Source organism: Perognathus longimembris, chromosome 16, assembly GCF_023159225.1.
Source record: "Perognathus longimembris pacificus isolate PPM17 chromosome 16, ASM2315922v1, whole genome shotgun sequence".
In the NCBI taxonomy this organism is placed as follows: domain Eukaryota; kingdom Metazoa; phylum Chordata; class Mammalia; order Rodentia; family Heteromyidae; genus Perognathus; species Perognathus longimembris.
This window is the reverse complement of record NC_063176.1, coordinates 14,889,510-14,905,867: the sequence shown is the minus strand read 5'-3', so window position 1 is coordinate 14,905,867 and position 16,358 is coordinate 14,889,510. Positions and strand designations below refer to the sequence as shown.

General features: G+C 40.6%; 1 protein-coding gene across 1 annotated transcript in view; it reads left to right on the top strand.

The window, feature by feature from the left end:
• Gucy1b1 (guanylate cyclase 1 soluble subunit beta 1) overlaps positions 1-16,064 on the top strand; it is a 43,743-nt gene extending 27,679 nt beyond the window's left edge. The window contains exons 5-14 of the mRNA XM_048364324.1: positions 2,903-3,100; positions 4,177-4,407; positions 4,619-4,735; positions 5,655-5,782; positions 9,032-9,229; positions 11,632-11,869; positions 13,112-13,252; positions 13,735-13,889; positions 14,125-14,251; positions 15,285-16,064. Coding sequence (XP_048220281.1) covers positions 2,903-3,100; positions 4,177-4,407; positions 4,619-4,735; positions 5,655-5,782; positions 9,032-9,229; positions 11,632-11,869; positions 13,112-13,252; positions 13,735-13,889; positions 14,125-14,251; positions 15,285-15,308 — 1,557 coding nt within the window. The 3' untranslated portion in view covers positions 15,309-16,064. The remainder of the gene's footprint in view (positions 1-2,902; positions 3,101-4,176; positions 4,408-4,618; positions 4,736-5,654; positions 5,783-9,031; positions 9,230-11,631; positions 11,870-13,111; positions 13,253-13,734; positions 13,890-14,124; positions 14,252-15,284) is intronic.
• The last annotated feature ends 294 nt before the right edge of the window (positions 16,065-16,358 follow it).

Sequence of the window (16,358 nt, the reverse complement as noted above, 5' to 3'; positions counted from 1 at the left end):
GAAATCAGAGCCTCTTGGACTTTCTTGCTGGACTAATTTAGAGCTGCAGTCCTCAGATCTCAAGCTCCCAAGTAGCTAGGATTATGGGCATGAACCACCAGCACCTAGCTCCAGAATATCAGTTTTAACATTAAGGTTTGATTCCTCAGAATGTGTTAACTACAGTCATGTGAACACTCAACACTGTTGAGGCAGCACCATCCAGTATGAAAATGACTTTTCTCTTACTTTTCTGAGAATCATGTTTGTGATTTTTTGAAGTTGCTGCAACAATTGTAATCCAAATATGAAAATGTCAAATTTATTAGCAATTTAAATTGACTCAAACAAAAATAATTTCATTTTGAATTATGAATCCCATTACTTAGAAGAAGCAAGCTGTGGCAATCGCTTTAATTTTGAGACAGTAAAAACAAGTGAGGGAAGCTGTAACTAGAGAAACCCCAAGAGTGTCTTTTGTGTTAGCCACTATCTAAAGAAAATCAATATGATATTAAGTGGTACTAAATCTTTCATGCTTCAGGAAAGCACTTTACTTGTCCAATTAATTAGTAGAAAATTCAATGAAACAGAAGATCTCTGTAGAGTTGGTGACCACAAAAAGACAAAACTAGAACATTTCTTACTCAGCATTTTTAGTTTCCCACTTGCCTTTACAAATAAATATAAGCAATATTTTATTATCGATTTTAGCATTCTAACACTATTTACATTTTTATTCATATTAAATAACTCTAAGGCTGGACAGAGTGGTGCACAGCTATAATCCTAGCTACTCAAAAGGACAGAGGTAGAAGGATTATAGTTTAGGCAAAGTAAATGAGACCCTATCCCAATACCAAAAAGCAAATCAATTGGGGTCATGACAAAAGTGGCAGTACTTAGGCCCCGAGTTCAATCCTCAGTTCAATCATAAAAAAAAAAAAAGGATCAAGCCACTTCTTGGATATAGTACCTGTATCTTTAATGATCCAGCGTGTACCATATTTGAGTGATCAGTTGCAGTATTTTTTTTTTATTATTATTTTGGCCAGTCCTGGGGCTTGGACTCAGGGCCTGAGCACTGTCCCTGGCTTCTTCCCGCTCAAGGCTAGCACTCTGCCACTTGAGCCACAGCGCCGCTTCTGGCCGTTTTCTGTATATGTGGTGCTGGGGAATCGAACCTAGGGCCTCGTGTATCCGAGGCAGGCACTCTTGCCACTAGGCTATATCCCCAGCCCCCAGTTGCAGTATTTGACCTTCATTAAGCTCAAGGTAACCACCAGCACAAATGATGCCATTTAGCATTGGAGCATGTCACTGGCTTGACTGCATGGCTGATAATATGATGGATAGAAAATGAAAACCACTACAAATGTTTATGGACATATTGGCACCTTCAAATATTTAAGCATTAAACAAAAAAAATCCTGAAAAAAAATAACTATTTGAGAAATTTTAATGAGCTACACACAATGCAGCACCTGGGCTAGTCTATAATAGAAAAAAATGTCCTTAACGTAGCCACAAGGTTGATTTTGACTTTGTGGAAAATAGAGACAAAAACAAAACTCTTGGGGCTGGGAATATGGCCTAGTGGCAAGAGTGCTTGCCTCCTACACATGAAGCTCTTGGTTCGATTCCCCAGCACCACATATATGGAAAACGGCCAGAAGGGGCGCTGTGGCTCAGGGGGCAGATTGCTAGCCTTGAGCAGGAAGAAGCCAGGGACAGTGCTCAGGCCCTGAGTCCAAGGCCCAGGACTGGCCAAAAATAAATAAATAAATAAAAATAAACAAAAATAAAACTCTTCTTTTCTCAAAAGATTTTCTCTCACAAGATTTTTTCTCATTTCAGTAGAATTACAAGTAATCTGGGAGTTTGTAAATGCCAGCCCTTAGTTATTCCTTCTCAGTGAAGAACTTGTCATAGGAACAGACCCTCATTTTATCAAACAAGTAACAAGAAATATAAGCTCTCTGGATAAGATAAACTCTCGGTGCTTGGTGTCAATTGGATTACATCTACATGTAATAGAAGTTGCTAGATGCTATCAGGATGAGTTGATAGTTTTGTTAGGGACTAACCTGACTGGACTTTGAGACACATAATTTGGAAAAAGAAAACAGAAAGTGTGGTAGAGGCAAAAGAAATCAGGTGTACCAATTAAGAAGGTCACTGAAACGTGCATTTAAATCACACTATCAGCCTTCATGACCATACTGACATGCTGACAAACTACAAAGTTAACTATGTAGTTTACATCCTTATTGTGGCCTTTTTATACATTTTATTGAATAGTAAAAGATGCTAAGTACTTTGCATGTTCTAAGTGAGTGGTATGCTTTTCTAACACTTCAGTTCACAAAGTTATTTCCTGGGTTTTCCATAACTCTTTATCTTGATTGGAGATTATCGATGAAGGAAGAGATTCTACTACTTTAATTTGTAAAGCATGTTTTAAAAAAAATTCACCCCCAATTTTTTTTTATTTCAATGTGCTTTCTGCTTTTGTTGTTACTTAAAGTAAACATAAATTGATAGTAGTAGAGGAAACAGAAGAGTTATAGGAGGTCACTTTGGGCATTCTTCATTTAACACAACCTACACATACGTGTACTTGCCTTTGCTGTCACACTTAACTATCTTCTTTGTTCTGTGGAAGGCATTTGTTTTCATGTGCCACGTGTTTGTCCTTTCTTCAAATGCTCTAAGCACTAATAGCCATATATGTCTGTCTTCATTTTGCTAGTTTTCTTTCAATTTCTTTATGGCACTTGCCCGACAGATCCCCGTAGAGGCTGTGCTATGTATGTGTTTACGCTGCTGACCTACCCAGTGAGTGTTTCATAGCTTGCATTGCTGAAATGTGCTATCACAGTGGAAGCGTCTTTCCTTCACCATTCTGTCCTCTTCATTGCAGAACCTTGATGCTCTGCATGACCACCTTGCTACCATCTACCCAGGCATGCGTGCTCCCTCCTTTAGGTGCACCGATGCGGAGAAGGGCAAAGGACTCATTCTGCACTACTACTCAGAGAGGGAAGGACTGCAAGATATTGTCATTGGGATCATCAAAACTGTGGCTCAACAAATACATGGCACTGAAATAGACATGAAGGTAAGGATCAAGGATGGAGGCTGCCTTGAACACTGATGACATTCTTGATATTGCAAATGATACTGCATAAATTTATCTGGAGTTATGGCTGCTAGTGGATTTCACAAAAAGTGTCTATAAGCCAGACTGGTAAAATCCCGAGCAATCATTTGTATTTGGTGTTGGAATGTACTATGTAAGGGTATTTATTTTTTTACAATGAGGCAGCAGAGTTTTCTTCTAACTATACATTGCCTGAGGCAAGAGATTTGCTTTGCTTTCCCGGTGAGCACTCACCAGCTGGGAGGCTAAAGAGCATGTGACTGGTTCCAGCATGCAAGAGACCCATGCTTTGTGTAGTCAAACGGAACGTTAATGTCGACTCAGATCGGATTTTTCAGATTCCTTTTTCTATCTTCGTGCATATTTTTGTCTTCACTGCAATGCAGTTGAATGTGTTTTTTTTTTTAATCAATGAAAAAAAGTCTGTCTTAGAAAATCAAGTTAGTTTAGTGAAAGTAGTTCAGTGTGGCATTTTAACAAATGCCAGAGACCTCATATATGGTAGTTGTGTAACAAGGAGGATCACCATGTTTTTCCATCTTTGATCATATGATCTCCCAGTCAGCTGCTTTATGTGTTTAGTATGCTCAACCCAAAGTACCATTTTGCAGTGTCTTGTGACAAAGGGGATGCAAAGAACTCTATTTGGGGGCTACCTAGGAGGCAGAACTTTCTTATTGGTGTTTGTTTGATAGTAGTGAGGGTTTTGGAGGGCCTTTTATTTTTGCTTTCCCTTTGTCACTGGATAGATAGGCAGGCACATCTCCACCTCACTTCTGGGCTTCCCCTGTAGCTGGAATGACAGGTCCATGTCATCACACCCAGCCATTGAAACGACAGGTACACAAGTCATCACACCTAGCTGTGGGGTAAGAGTCTCATGGATTTTCCTCTTGGACTGGCCTCGAACCACGATCCTCAGATTTCTTCCTCATGCGTTTACAAATGTGAGCTACCAGTGCTCAGAAGATTTAGGTATTTAAAGTAAATTGAAAGACAGAGAGTTAGCATAACTCCCTCCCTTTGAAATTCAGGTTATTCAGCAGAGAAACGAAGAATGTGATCATACTCAGTTTTTAATTGAAGAAAAAGAGTCAAAAGAAGAGGATTTTTACGAAGACCTTGACAGATTTGAAGAGAATGGCACTCAGGAGTCCCGCATCAGCCCGTACACCTTCTGCAAAGCCTTTCCTTTCCACATCATCTTCGACCGGGACCTCGTGGTCACTCAGTGTGGCAACGCCATATTCAGAGTGCTCCCCCAGGTAAGCCAGGACACACCTCCCCAGAACCGGACAACTCTGTCACACCTGACACCTGCACCCTCTGAGTGTGTTCCGGGTGATGTCGCACATGGCATTGCCATCCCCAGGTGTGGAAATTTCAGTATAAATTTGCTTAGCCTAATGATGAACCTCCAATTGTAACAGTCGCTTTAATTAATGAAGTGCCCTTCATTCTTTACCTCCACTTTAGCTCCAGCCTGGGAACTGCAGCCTGCTCTCTGTCTTCTCCCTGGTCCGTCCTCACATTGATATTAGTTTCCACGGGATCCTCTCACACATCAATACCGTGTTTGTGTTGAGAAGCAAGGTAATCGAGGCACTTTTTAAACTCATATGAACGAGTAAGCTATGTTAGCAGTTACAAAAAGAACAGGAGGAAAAAGTATCAACTCTCGCGTTCTGTGAGACAAATGATCCTCAGAAAGACCCACTGTTTAAAACGCAAAGCTGTGGCTTTGTGGCCCTGCTGAGAAGCCTGGACTTCAGTCAAGTGAGTTAGAAGGACCTAAAGTGAGTTTTAGAGCGTGTCTTGCTGGGACACGCGAGTTTCACACAATAAAGCCAACACCTTCCACTCCCGATGCGGCCACAATGCCTTATTTTAGAACTTGAAGAACTAACAAAGGCATTTAAAAACTTGACCCTTTGCTGCTGATTTAGCCTTCCTTGAATTGTTTATTATTCTCAGTGCCATCTTTGTGGGATCAGAAGAGGGATAAAATCATCTTGGTGGTAATTTAGATCATTTCCTCATCTCACAGTTTGTGTTCCTAGGATGATTTTAGCAAAATCCATCTTCTAAGTGTACAATTTCCTCATTCCTACTGTCAGCTGCTCTGTGAAGGTTAGCTAGTTTATTTATTTATTTATTTATTTATTTATTTATTTATTTATTTATTTTTGTTGGAACCCACTAATATATGTTGCAGCCCTTCTGGATAGTCGTGGGCAGGGGGCACAGAAACTTAAATACATGACCAGAAGCACAGTGGTGCCCTTCTGAGATGAAAGGAGCAGGTCCTGGCATATTTATCATCCCTTTCCTCCCCTCTTCCCTCCCCTCCCCCTTCCCCCCCCCCAGTGAAAGGGAGACACTGTGCTAATTAACTGGAGAAACGCCCCCTCCTGGTCCGATTGGTGCACTGACTTCAAGCCTCGGTTTTCTTTCTGCTCAATGGTCAGCTAAAGGCAAGCACTGATTTCACACTGTGTTTTACCTTCCCAAGGAAGGACTGCTGGATGTAGAGAAACTGGAATGTGAGGGTGAACTGACGGAGATCAGCTGCTTACGACTCAAAGGTCAAATGATCTACTTACCGGAAGCAGATAGCATACTTTTCCTTTGTTCACCAAGGTAATCATGTGGGTGTTAATTGGAATTCATTTGCATACATCTTAATTGTAATGAATTCAGTAACATCTAATTTTTTAATATTTTTATTTGTATATTTTAATTGTGTATAGTAATGGGGTTTAGTATGATATTTACTACATGTATATTAAATGCCCTGACAATAAAATTTTATTCCCTAGGCTTGCATATGTTGATAGGAAATTTGGTTTTCCAACTCTTGCTATATAATCCTTCGTGACAGCAAAGAGCTTATCAAACATTTGTTCATAAACTCAAGAGAAATCACATATACACCACCTCATAATCTGTTTGTGAAGTACTTATAAGGAATGACTAACCTAGTTACTCAATTTGAAAATTTTATATCTTAAAAGAAGTATTGTCTAAAAAAGCAATTGTGGGGCTGGGGATATGGCCTAGTGGCAAGAGAGCTTGCCTCGTAAACATGAGGCCCTGGGTTCGATTCCCCAGCACCACATATACAGAAAACGGCCAGAAGGGGCGCTGTGGCTCAAGTGGCAGAGTGCTAGCCTTGAGCAAGAAGAAGCCAGGGACAGTGCTCAGGCCCTGAGTCCAAGGCCCAGGACTGGCCAAAAAAAAAACAAATAAAAAAGCAATTGTATAAAACACCTAGAATGATAACATAAATACATGTGTACAGTTTGTACCCTGAAATGAACTTTTCTATAAGATGTGAGAAAAAAATTATAAGAAGAACTCTGTTGATTGGGCTGCTCTGATATATATATATATATAAAAGGTGTGTGTGTGTGTGTGTGTGTGTGTGTGTGTGTAGACTTTCATCAGGATATGGTATTCAAAATATATTATAAAATTGAAATAGGGCCAAACTATGGCTGACACTTTTCAAATTTCAGAAAGGCTTTTATCTACAGATGAATGGGAATTCAGAATATGAAAATATACCTAAATTTGTTTTAGAATAATAGGAAAGGATAACTGTAGCACCCATTATTAGGGAATATTTGCCTTATATAAGAACAAAAATGACTTATTTCCTTAGTAAATGTATTATGAAAATAATAGAAACAAAATTAGGACTTGTACAAGTTTTTAAATATTAATACTCTGTAAAATCTAGAAATACCTCCGCTATCAGATGTTTTCTTCTTCCTCTTTTCAGGTTGAGCTTCAGTAGAGTGAAAACTCTCCATTAGGGACAATTCCTATTCAATTCCTGACAAAGGCTTTTTGGGGAGAGAGAAAGCGAGTTTGGAGTGCATTATCATTTGCTGCATGCAGACAGGAGCCAATAGATTGTCATAGTGTCTGCTTATGGTTGTAGAAAGGATTGAACTCATGTTAAATAATACAAAAGTGCAAGTAAAAAAAGTTTTCTTTACAAAATAATTCCAAGATAATTAGTTTAAATCAAGACGGACTAATAGCTGGGCCCAGTAATTCCTGCCTGTAATTCTAGCTACTCAGAAGGCTGAGATGTGGAAGACCCTGGTTTAAAACTGAGTGAGGCAGAAAAGTCCGTGTGACTTCATTAACCAGACAAAAAGCAGGACTAGGGGCCTGGCTCAGGTGGTAGATAACTAGTCAAGCATGCAAGTATTAGGTCCTGAGTTCAAATCCCACCCAGCAAAAACAGAATTATACTCATACTTTATTAAAATATGAGGAAATTTTTCATAGTTTGATTAAGTTTCTTACCTAGTATGAAAATTTTCACTACTTATTTCCATTTTAAGCTCTTAAAAATCTGTTGGTTTTTCTCTTCATGTGAACTCATCTTGCCTATAATTGAGCAAAGAAACTTGCTTCTGTCTAGATGGATTTATTCCTACAAGAGTAACTTAAGTTTCATGTTTATTTTAACAAAATCTAAAAAAAATAGTGTGTTTTGTTGATAAGGTTTTCAAATATTTTATTTTTATATATTTACATCTTTAATTTTGCTTTGACTTATGAACATTTATAAGAATATCTTGCATAGAAATCTTTTGCTAATACAGTTTTTTTTAGTAGGATCATGACTAAATTATTAGTTTTAACTTAAAGGATTAAAAATCAATGACAAACTTGAAGAAGTTTTAAGAAGTTTTAACAAATAAGTATATATTTTACACTCAACTTTATACTTGCCAGAACTTCATAGAGACAATAAGCATTATAATTTTATTTCCAGAGTGATTTAAGTTACAAAGATGAATAGAATTCATTGGGTCAAATAACATATCAAGCCACCAAGAAAATGTAGTGAACAAGAATAGACAGCTGTGAGCTAGAATTAAGAATAGCATGCATATACATGAGCACACACACATACACATGCTCACACTCACAATTCACACATACATCAGAAACTCTCAAGTATACAAAATACCATTGAAGTTATTCAAAGATGGTTAATAACAACACCCTCATGTTCTTTCTTGGTACTGGGTTTGCCTCATGTTAGCTAGACAGGCTCTTTACCATTCAGAGAGTTTCACTATTGCTCAACTGGGACTCTACAACCTGAGTTGACACCAGCCTGATTTTTGCTGGTTATTTTAGAGATGCAGTCTTGTAGAGTTTTCTGTCAGGGCTGGCTTTGAATGGTGATTCCCAGGATCAAAGTCATAAGCCACTAACACCAGTGCCTAAATACCCTTCCTTCCTTCCTTCCTTCCTTCCTTCCTTCCTTCCTTCCTTCCTTCCTTCCTTCCTTCCTTCCTTCCTTCCTTCCTTCCTTCCTTCCTTCCCTACCTCCCTCGCCGCCCCCCTCTGTGGTTCTGTTGTGGCATGAACTTGGGGCTTTGTGCATGCTGCCCAAGCATTCTACCACTTGAGCCCCACTGGAGCCCCGTTGTACACTTGTAATCATTATGTCTAAATGGGAAAAACAACCATTATAAAAATCATGGAATGCATAAGGAAAAAATTCTGGTTTTTCAAGAGAACAGTATTATTCCTCTTAAGAGAATAATCATATTTTTTTCTTTTTGATAAGAAAATGAAAACTAACAGTCTCATAATAAACACCTGGTCAGGTTTCATGGGGTAATTTCTAATTGTATCTTTCAGTTAAAGTAAATGACTCCTTAAAGTACAACTTGCTAAAAGTGTATTTTAACTTTTACTGTGTTCTGATTCATTTTTAAGTGTGTCAGGGAATAAAGTCATTGTATGAATTGATTATTGACTCTTCAGTCTGTGCTAGGAGCTGTCCGCAGGCAGGACAGGACTGGCCGCGCAGGTCAATCACGACTGACTTGGCCTCCTTCTCTGTGTGGGCAGTGTGATGAACCTGGACGACCTGACGAGGAGAGGCCTGTACCTGAGTGACATCCCTCTGCATGACGCCACGCGCGACCTTGTTCTTTTGGGAGAGCAGTTTAGGGAGGAATACAAACTGACACAGGAACTGGAAATCCTCACGGATAGGCTGCAGCTCACATTACGAGCTCTGGAAGATGAAAAGAAAAAGACAGACACGTAAGAATGTGCTTAAAGATGGGGCCTGGCTTCCATTCATAAGACAGCACAACTCTCCGGTCGCTAAGACTGACATTGAATCTAGAAAGGCATCTCTGACTCCTTGCACTTCTGCTATCACTCGGCCAACTTCCAAATATTAACAAAGACAGTAAATTCCTGACTTTCTTAAAAGGTTTTATCTAGGTCCTAGGGTGCTCATTTTTAATTTTAATACCATTTAATTTGAAGGCCAACGTTAATGCATAAGTAGATGCCTCTGGGCAGGTACTGTGCATACAAGTTAACTCATGAATTAACTTTCCTGATAGCATAAATAAATTAGAGAAGACAACAGACAGTAAATGCCTGTCTTTGTCTGTTAACTGCTTAATTCGCATACTGGGAATTTTCAGTCTTAAGTTGAAAGCCTGTCCAATTCCTTCCTTTGAGATGGTCCTAGTTACCCCCATAAGTCTAAGCTACAACCTGATTAAACTGTTCATCATGCACTTGGCAGATTTTAGAAAAAATGAGACCAGACAGCTTGATATCTGCCATTGCTTGAAAAAGAAAGTGTACATTTTATTGCTACATGGCACAGGAAAAATCAGGCTTTACATGGAGCTTGTGAGACTACATTTAAGAACTTCAGTGTCATACGGGTTTTGTCATTTGTCACTCAGTATCTTGCTCTGGTTGGAGATGAAGTAAACCACGTCGCTGGGACAGGAAGCTGGCAGCCCCTGGAGGTCCACTGGGTATCAGGCACAAGCTGGGATCCCTGTTCATCCTGGCGGAAGCCTGGCAGAAGCCTGGAAGACCATGGTGCCCAGAGGCTTAGTACAGGGCTAGCGTTGCGGCTGGAGGCTGGGGGCAGAAAGGGGAAGCGTGGTTCCCTGGAGCTGAGGGGCTGAAGGATCCAGCGGGAGCCTGATTTGTAGGCCTCCCGTGTCCAGAGCCTTGGCAGCCCTGAGCTCTGTGGCGGTGTGCAGAAAGTGCAGCACAGGGTCCTTTGGCTGTCCTCCGGGGGTGGTCGGGGAGGAGGCTGGGCGGAAGCCTCGTCTCTGCTGAAGGCCTTGCAGCCCAACGGCTCCTTGCGTGTCTCAGCTGCAGTGGTGGTGGCCATCCACTGGCACTTGGGAGTTCAGAGGTCGCCTTCCACTCCAAGCTGGCGAGGCGGCAAAAGCTTGGTGTCCCCAGGGCAGCTGGTCCTTGATGCGGAAGTTTAGGGCCAGAAGCTGCTCTAGGGCCTTGCATGTCAAGATGTCCACACCCTGTACGGTGCCCTTGGGCAGCGGACCTAGCAGGGGATGCACACCGGTTAGACCAGCAGTCCAGCCTTGGGAGTTGCTAGGCCTGCACGCTGGGCCAGCCTTGCTTATCTGGTAGATGAGAAGGGCTCATCACAGGACTGGGGTTTCCTCAGGGTCGATTTGACTTTCTGAGTCTGCTCATTCGGTTTAGAGATATTGTGCTTTAGGAAGTCCTCGATGAACTTTATATGGATAGATTTGCGTTGAGGTTTTTCTAGATAGTTTCTCAAGGTGCACTAATAGTTTCACCTAAAGCTGAGTAGTTTTATTATTTACATTTGGTATTCGAGTGTAGCTTCAACATTTCATGAACTGTGTTCTGCTTCAAACTTTAAGAAAAACTCCATTATGGTTAGGAGAGAGTGTGAGCTCATCTCCTTCCCGACGATCTAAACTTTACCTCTGGCCTTTAGGGAGGGAACAAACAAGAAGACTCCATTTCCTCCTGATCCCTCTTGCTGAACCAAGTGATCTCTGATTCTCCTTTGATTTACTGAGCTGTCCTCTTTCCATGTGTGGACTGAACAATTCCCCTGGCTGGACCCTCATGCCGTGGTGGTAGTTTTAGTACTGCCTATGAATACAAATTAAGTATTTTCTCATCTGGACCACTCTCCACCAGTCTATCTGTCTTTCCCATGGAGCTATGAAGTAGGAATGACTGGAAACCAATCCCATTCATTTACTACAAGTTGATAAAAATTGAAATAATTTCTTTTCAGTCCTCAGAAGTTTCCAAGATTACACTATATCACATTACATTCCAGGTGCTTATATAATGGCAACTGTCAATTGGCCACTATCTTGATAGCATGGGAAAACACAGCTATAAGTACAGACATTATTTTCTGTTGCTAGTCCTTCCTGATTTTTCTGTTTCTTTGTTTAACTAATTTTGGCTCGGTTTGGATTGTCTTAAATCTAGGACACATATGATCAAAATGAACAAATCATTTATGTGATCCATGTCTCCCTTTACTCACATAGAGATGATATTTGATGATGTTTAGAAGGAGCCAATGTCGCTGACACTGTATGATAGGGACAGCAAAAGCACCCAAGGTTTGCCCAGCATGTCTTACGGAACCTTTCTCCCAATCCCCACAGGTTGTTGTATTCTGTCCTTCCTCCATCTGTTGCCAATGAGCTGAGACATAAGCGTCCAGTGCCTGCCAAAAGGTATGACAACGTGACCATCCTCTTCAGTGGCATTGTGGGCTTCAACGTGTTCTGCAGCAAGCATGCCTCTGGGGAAGGAGCCATGAAGATTGTCAACCTTCTCAATGACCTCTACACCAGATTTGATACCCTGACTGATTCACGGAAAAATCCGTTTGTGTACAAGGCAAGTCCTCTTGAACACCCACAGCAATGCTATTTGGGGTCTGAGATTGTGTTTTCCTTCTACAAGTTCTGCTACCATGGTTTGCAGACTGTAGCTGCATCTGCATACAGTGAGTCCCCATGAATCACGGTTTACCATTTCCTTAAATAATTACCTTCTTCTCCTTTTAACCCAAACAAGCGTCTCATGGAGCTGATGACTCTGATTAAAGCAGAATGCTCAGCGGTTTCTTTGCACAATCTGTGCAGGCTGTTTATCACATTTACTATAAACATGGCATTCATGTGGGTGCCTGCAAAAGACACTTTTACTGAAATATATAAATGTTTTGCACTGGAAAGAAATCATGGAGCTTGAGAAAGCTCCTAGGACTGAAGTGTGCTTTTAGTAACATCAACTCGAAGAGAAACATTTATAAGTCTTTCTGCCCTTGGTTTCAAGTAGAAACAAATATAATATTGGAAAAATGAAGTCAGTGGAATGTTGTTTCATAAGGCAAGAATGTTAACCGTCTCTAGGCATGTGATAGAATTTCATAGGACAACTTATTTTGTGGTCATTTTCTGAGGTAACATGTAGCACTTGCTGAGCATTTCATGAAAATAAATGGTAAGTAGTCATGAGAAATCACTGAGTTTTGGCCCATGACATTTTTTATGTGTGTATGTATGTGTGCTGGTCCTGGGTCTTGAACTTAGGGCATGGCTGCCCTCCCCAAACTGTTGTGCTCGAGGCTACCACCCAACCATTTGAACCACAACTCTGCTTTGGACTTTTTCATTGTTTACTTGGAGATAAAAGTCTCTTAGACTTTCCTGTCTGTGCTGGTTTCAAACCACAATCCTCACCTCATATCTTAGCCTCCTGAGTAGCTAGGATTACAGGTGTGAGTCATTGGCACCCAGCTTAGCCAATGAGTTTCATACCATTTGTTTGAGGGACAAATGCAGTGTTCCACTATTGTTAAATTTTAGGGGTTCACAGGTGGGAAACACATGTTTATTGGAAGAAAATCTATAGTTCTACTTGTCCATGTTCATAGATCATAGTGTATAATTTGTAAAGTGTATTTTGTAAAGTTTTGTCCTGTCAGAGTTCAATGCATTAGGATTGGCAGAGAATTAAGAGGAAGGAGAGTTTCACCTTGCTAATAACCTGGGAAGATAGTTTTTACTCAAGGGGTAAATGAAAGTATCCTTTGCATGCTAACCATTGAACTTCTACATGTGTGTGTTGTGTTAGGTGGAGACCGTGGGTGACAAGTACATGACAGTGAGTGGTTTGCCCGAGCCATGCATCCACCATGCACGGTCCATTTGCCACCTGGCCTTGGACATGATGGAAATCGCTGGCCAGGTTCAAGTAGATGGTGAATCTGTTCAGGTTTGTATGTAAAAAAGATATTATAATACTAATAGAGATCCTTTGTGGAGAACTGATTCATATCCTTGCCCAGGAAAACCATTCATATGAACAAGGATGTGGATTTTGAGAGTAAAGCCCAAGACAATTTATTGAGCTTACTGTTTCATAGAAATGGGAAATATCTATTTTAAATTACCCCGCGCCATGTCCCTAAAGACAAGATAAAACCTCGTTCCCAGTTTGTTTTTATTAATCTCTTTCCTGAATCTCATATGAGATGTCCTAGTCACGTCATTAGTAACTACAGCGTTTGGATATCTCTCTTGGGAGACAGAATTTTGGTAAGGGTGTGGAGAGTCGTCTGGAGTAGGCTTATGGTTTATGATTCATAGACAGGTATTCTGTTGTGCATCGAATCTACATTATTCTGTAATATAAAGACAGCAAGATGCCAGGTGTTCGTGATGACACGAACTGAAGCCGAGCTCTGATCCCTGCAGATAACAATAGGGATTCACACGGGAGAGGTGGTGACGGGCGTCATAGGCCAGAGGATGCCTCGGTACTGTCTCTTCGGAAACACTGTCAACCTCACCAGCAGAACAGAAACCACAGGGGAAAAGGGGAAGATCAATGTGTCTGAATACACATATAGGTAAGAGAACTAGTCCTCTCACCTTTACTCCTTCCTTCTGCATTTAGGGCTGCTTTTTTTTTTTCAGACTGTCATTGTTTCTGTTTTAAATGATTTCATAGTTAATCACTACATGGCATGACCATTCTTTCTAAAGCACTAATGCATTTAAGTAGGACTGCGTTATGTTTTTGCAGTTGCCGGTCTCTATACAACGCTGGTTTACTGCTGCCTCTACTTCCATCCTATCTTTTAGGTGCCTTATGTCTCCAGAAAATTCAGATCCCCAGTTCCAGTTGGAGCACAGAGGCCCTGTATCCATGAAGGGCAAAAAAGAACCAATGCAAGTCTGGTTCCTCTCCAGAAAAAACACAGGGACAGAGGTATGACTAATCCAAGTGTAATTCTCATTTCTAAGAGGAGAATAGGAAACAGGAAGTTCCACCATCATCCACAATGAAAACAGATTTCATTTGAAAACAATTCTTTCAGAAATTAACTCTTCACTAATCTGGTGGAAATAATTGAAGCTTGAATGCCCCAGTTAGAACAAGACATACTTTTAAGGAACATTTTATGGCTGCCAGTCTTGGTCCTGTAATGAAATTCAAAGCAAACCAGTGGATAGATCATACTTGAGATTTGCTCTTCCTCTGTAACCCAGGTCAAAAAACGACTGAGGAAAGTAGACTGAGAGGGACCAGCCCACCCTTTTCTCTCTGCTGCGCTCCCTGAACTGGTTCTGAGATCTGCAGAGCATGCATTTCCTTAGCCATCAAGCTTATGATACTTCCTAGGGCGGAATGTCTCCCCATGGGAACAGAGGCAAAGCCAAGTCCCTTGGGAGTTCCTTCCAGAGAGATGAGTGATTTATGATTTGACAGAGTTGAAACAATTCCTGAAGGAAGCCCCGAAGATTCTTTGAACACTGTGGCTCTAATTGCAGCCAGAACCCTTTATCCTGAGGACATTGTCCCACCCAGACTGGCCTCTTCCCCAAGGTCATGGCTGGCTGGATTCTGTGCCCCATGGGGGTGAGGGAGTCATAACCGAAGCCTGGGACATTTGGTCCCCTGTTGGCCCCTTGGTTCTTCAGAGGCAATGAGACCAGATCTTACTTTTTTCTTTTCATTCCTGAAGGGAATGGAATGCCAGCTTTTTAAATATTTGTCTTCTTTCAGTGGGTTTTTACTCTAAGTAGTTTACCCATTAGCGTGGCATGTTTTCCAATGCGATGTAAATATGGACTTTGTTAGTTGGGTGATCCTAAGAATAATTTCACCCATAATTTTGATAGGTATGATCTATAGAAGCTGTCAGTGTGTCACAGATAGCATGGTGAGAGAAATCTGTACGTAGGGGACACTGTAAACTTCATGATCCTAGCCAATGAAACATTCCTTCTACTCTTTGAAGGAAACAAACCAGGATGATAACTGAAGCCCTTCCCCTGGGGTGGAGGCTGCAGGCGAGGCGAGGATATGCGGACCAAGCCAAGGAGAAGATGCTGACATGTTAACAGTCCACTTTGATTTTCCCTGTACTCCTAAATATATTTCATACTGTCCATTATTCAGTGTAGCACTGCTCTTGATTATGTTTAAGATCATAGTATATTATGTAAAGTTTAGCTTTTGATGTGGATGATGTGAGCTTCATGTGTCTTAAAATCGACTGCAAGCATTACTTGAACTGGCAATCTGCAAGTTGGCCATCCAAAAAATAGTTGTTGAATTTAACTAAAATAGAAGAGTATTCTGCCTTGCGTCTATGTATGTAATCATGCTTCACCAAATCTGTTTAATGCTCCATATATATGTATATGTATATTTTAATGACTATAACCTAGAACAAACTTTATATCATATTTGGTGTATATCATTATAGAAATCATTTTGTAATGGAGTGAGTCTAAGTTTTAGGAAAAGATGAAATTTATTTTCAGACTTCCAAAGTAAGAATTAATACCATGCTAAGGAAAGAGTGACTATTTTGAGGTATGCTAATGTTCTTTTGAAAATATAATACATATTACTATTAAATCATTGGATTCAAATCATGTAGCAATCATAATTTTTTAAGTGCCATCATTTCTATTGTATTAAAATTTAAATTTCACTGGGCACTGGTGACTCATGTTTGAACTCTTAGCTGCTCAATATGCTGATATCTGAGGATTGTGGCTGGAAGCTAGTTCAGGCAGGAAAGTCTATGAGACTCTTATCTTCAATTAACCACTAAAAATGCCAAAAATGGAGCTGTGGCTCAAGTGGTAGAGCACCAAACTTGAGCAAAGAAGCACAAGGACTGGATCCAGACCCTGAGTTCAAGCCCCAGGACTATAACAACAACAACAAAAAGTAATGAAATCAATTTTCTTAGCTGCTCACAGCTCTTACTTAAATATACTGTCTCATGTTGAGTGATTGCATTAGCTTAGGGTAGATGTTAGGGCTCCAACCATAGCCAGGAACAAGGCTGGAAATGCAC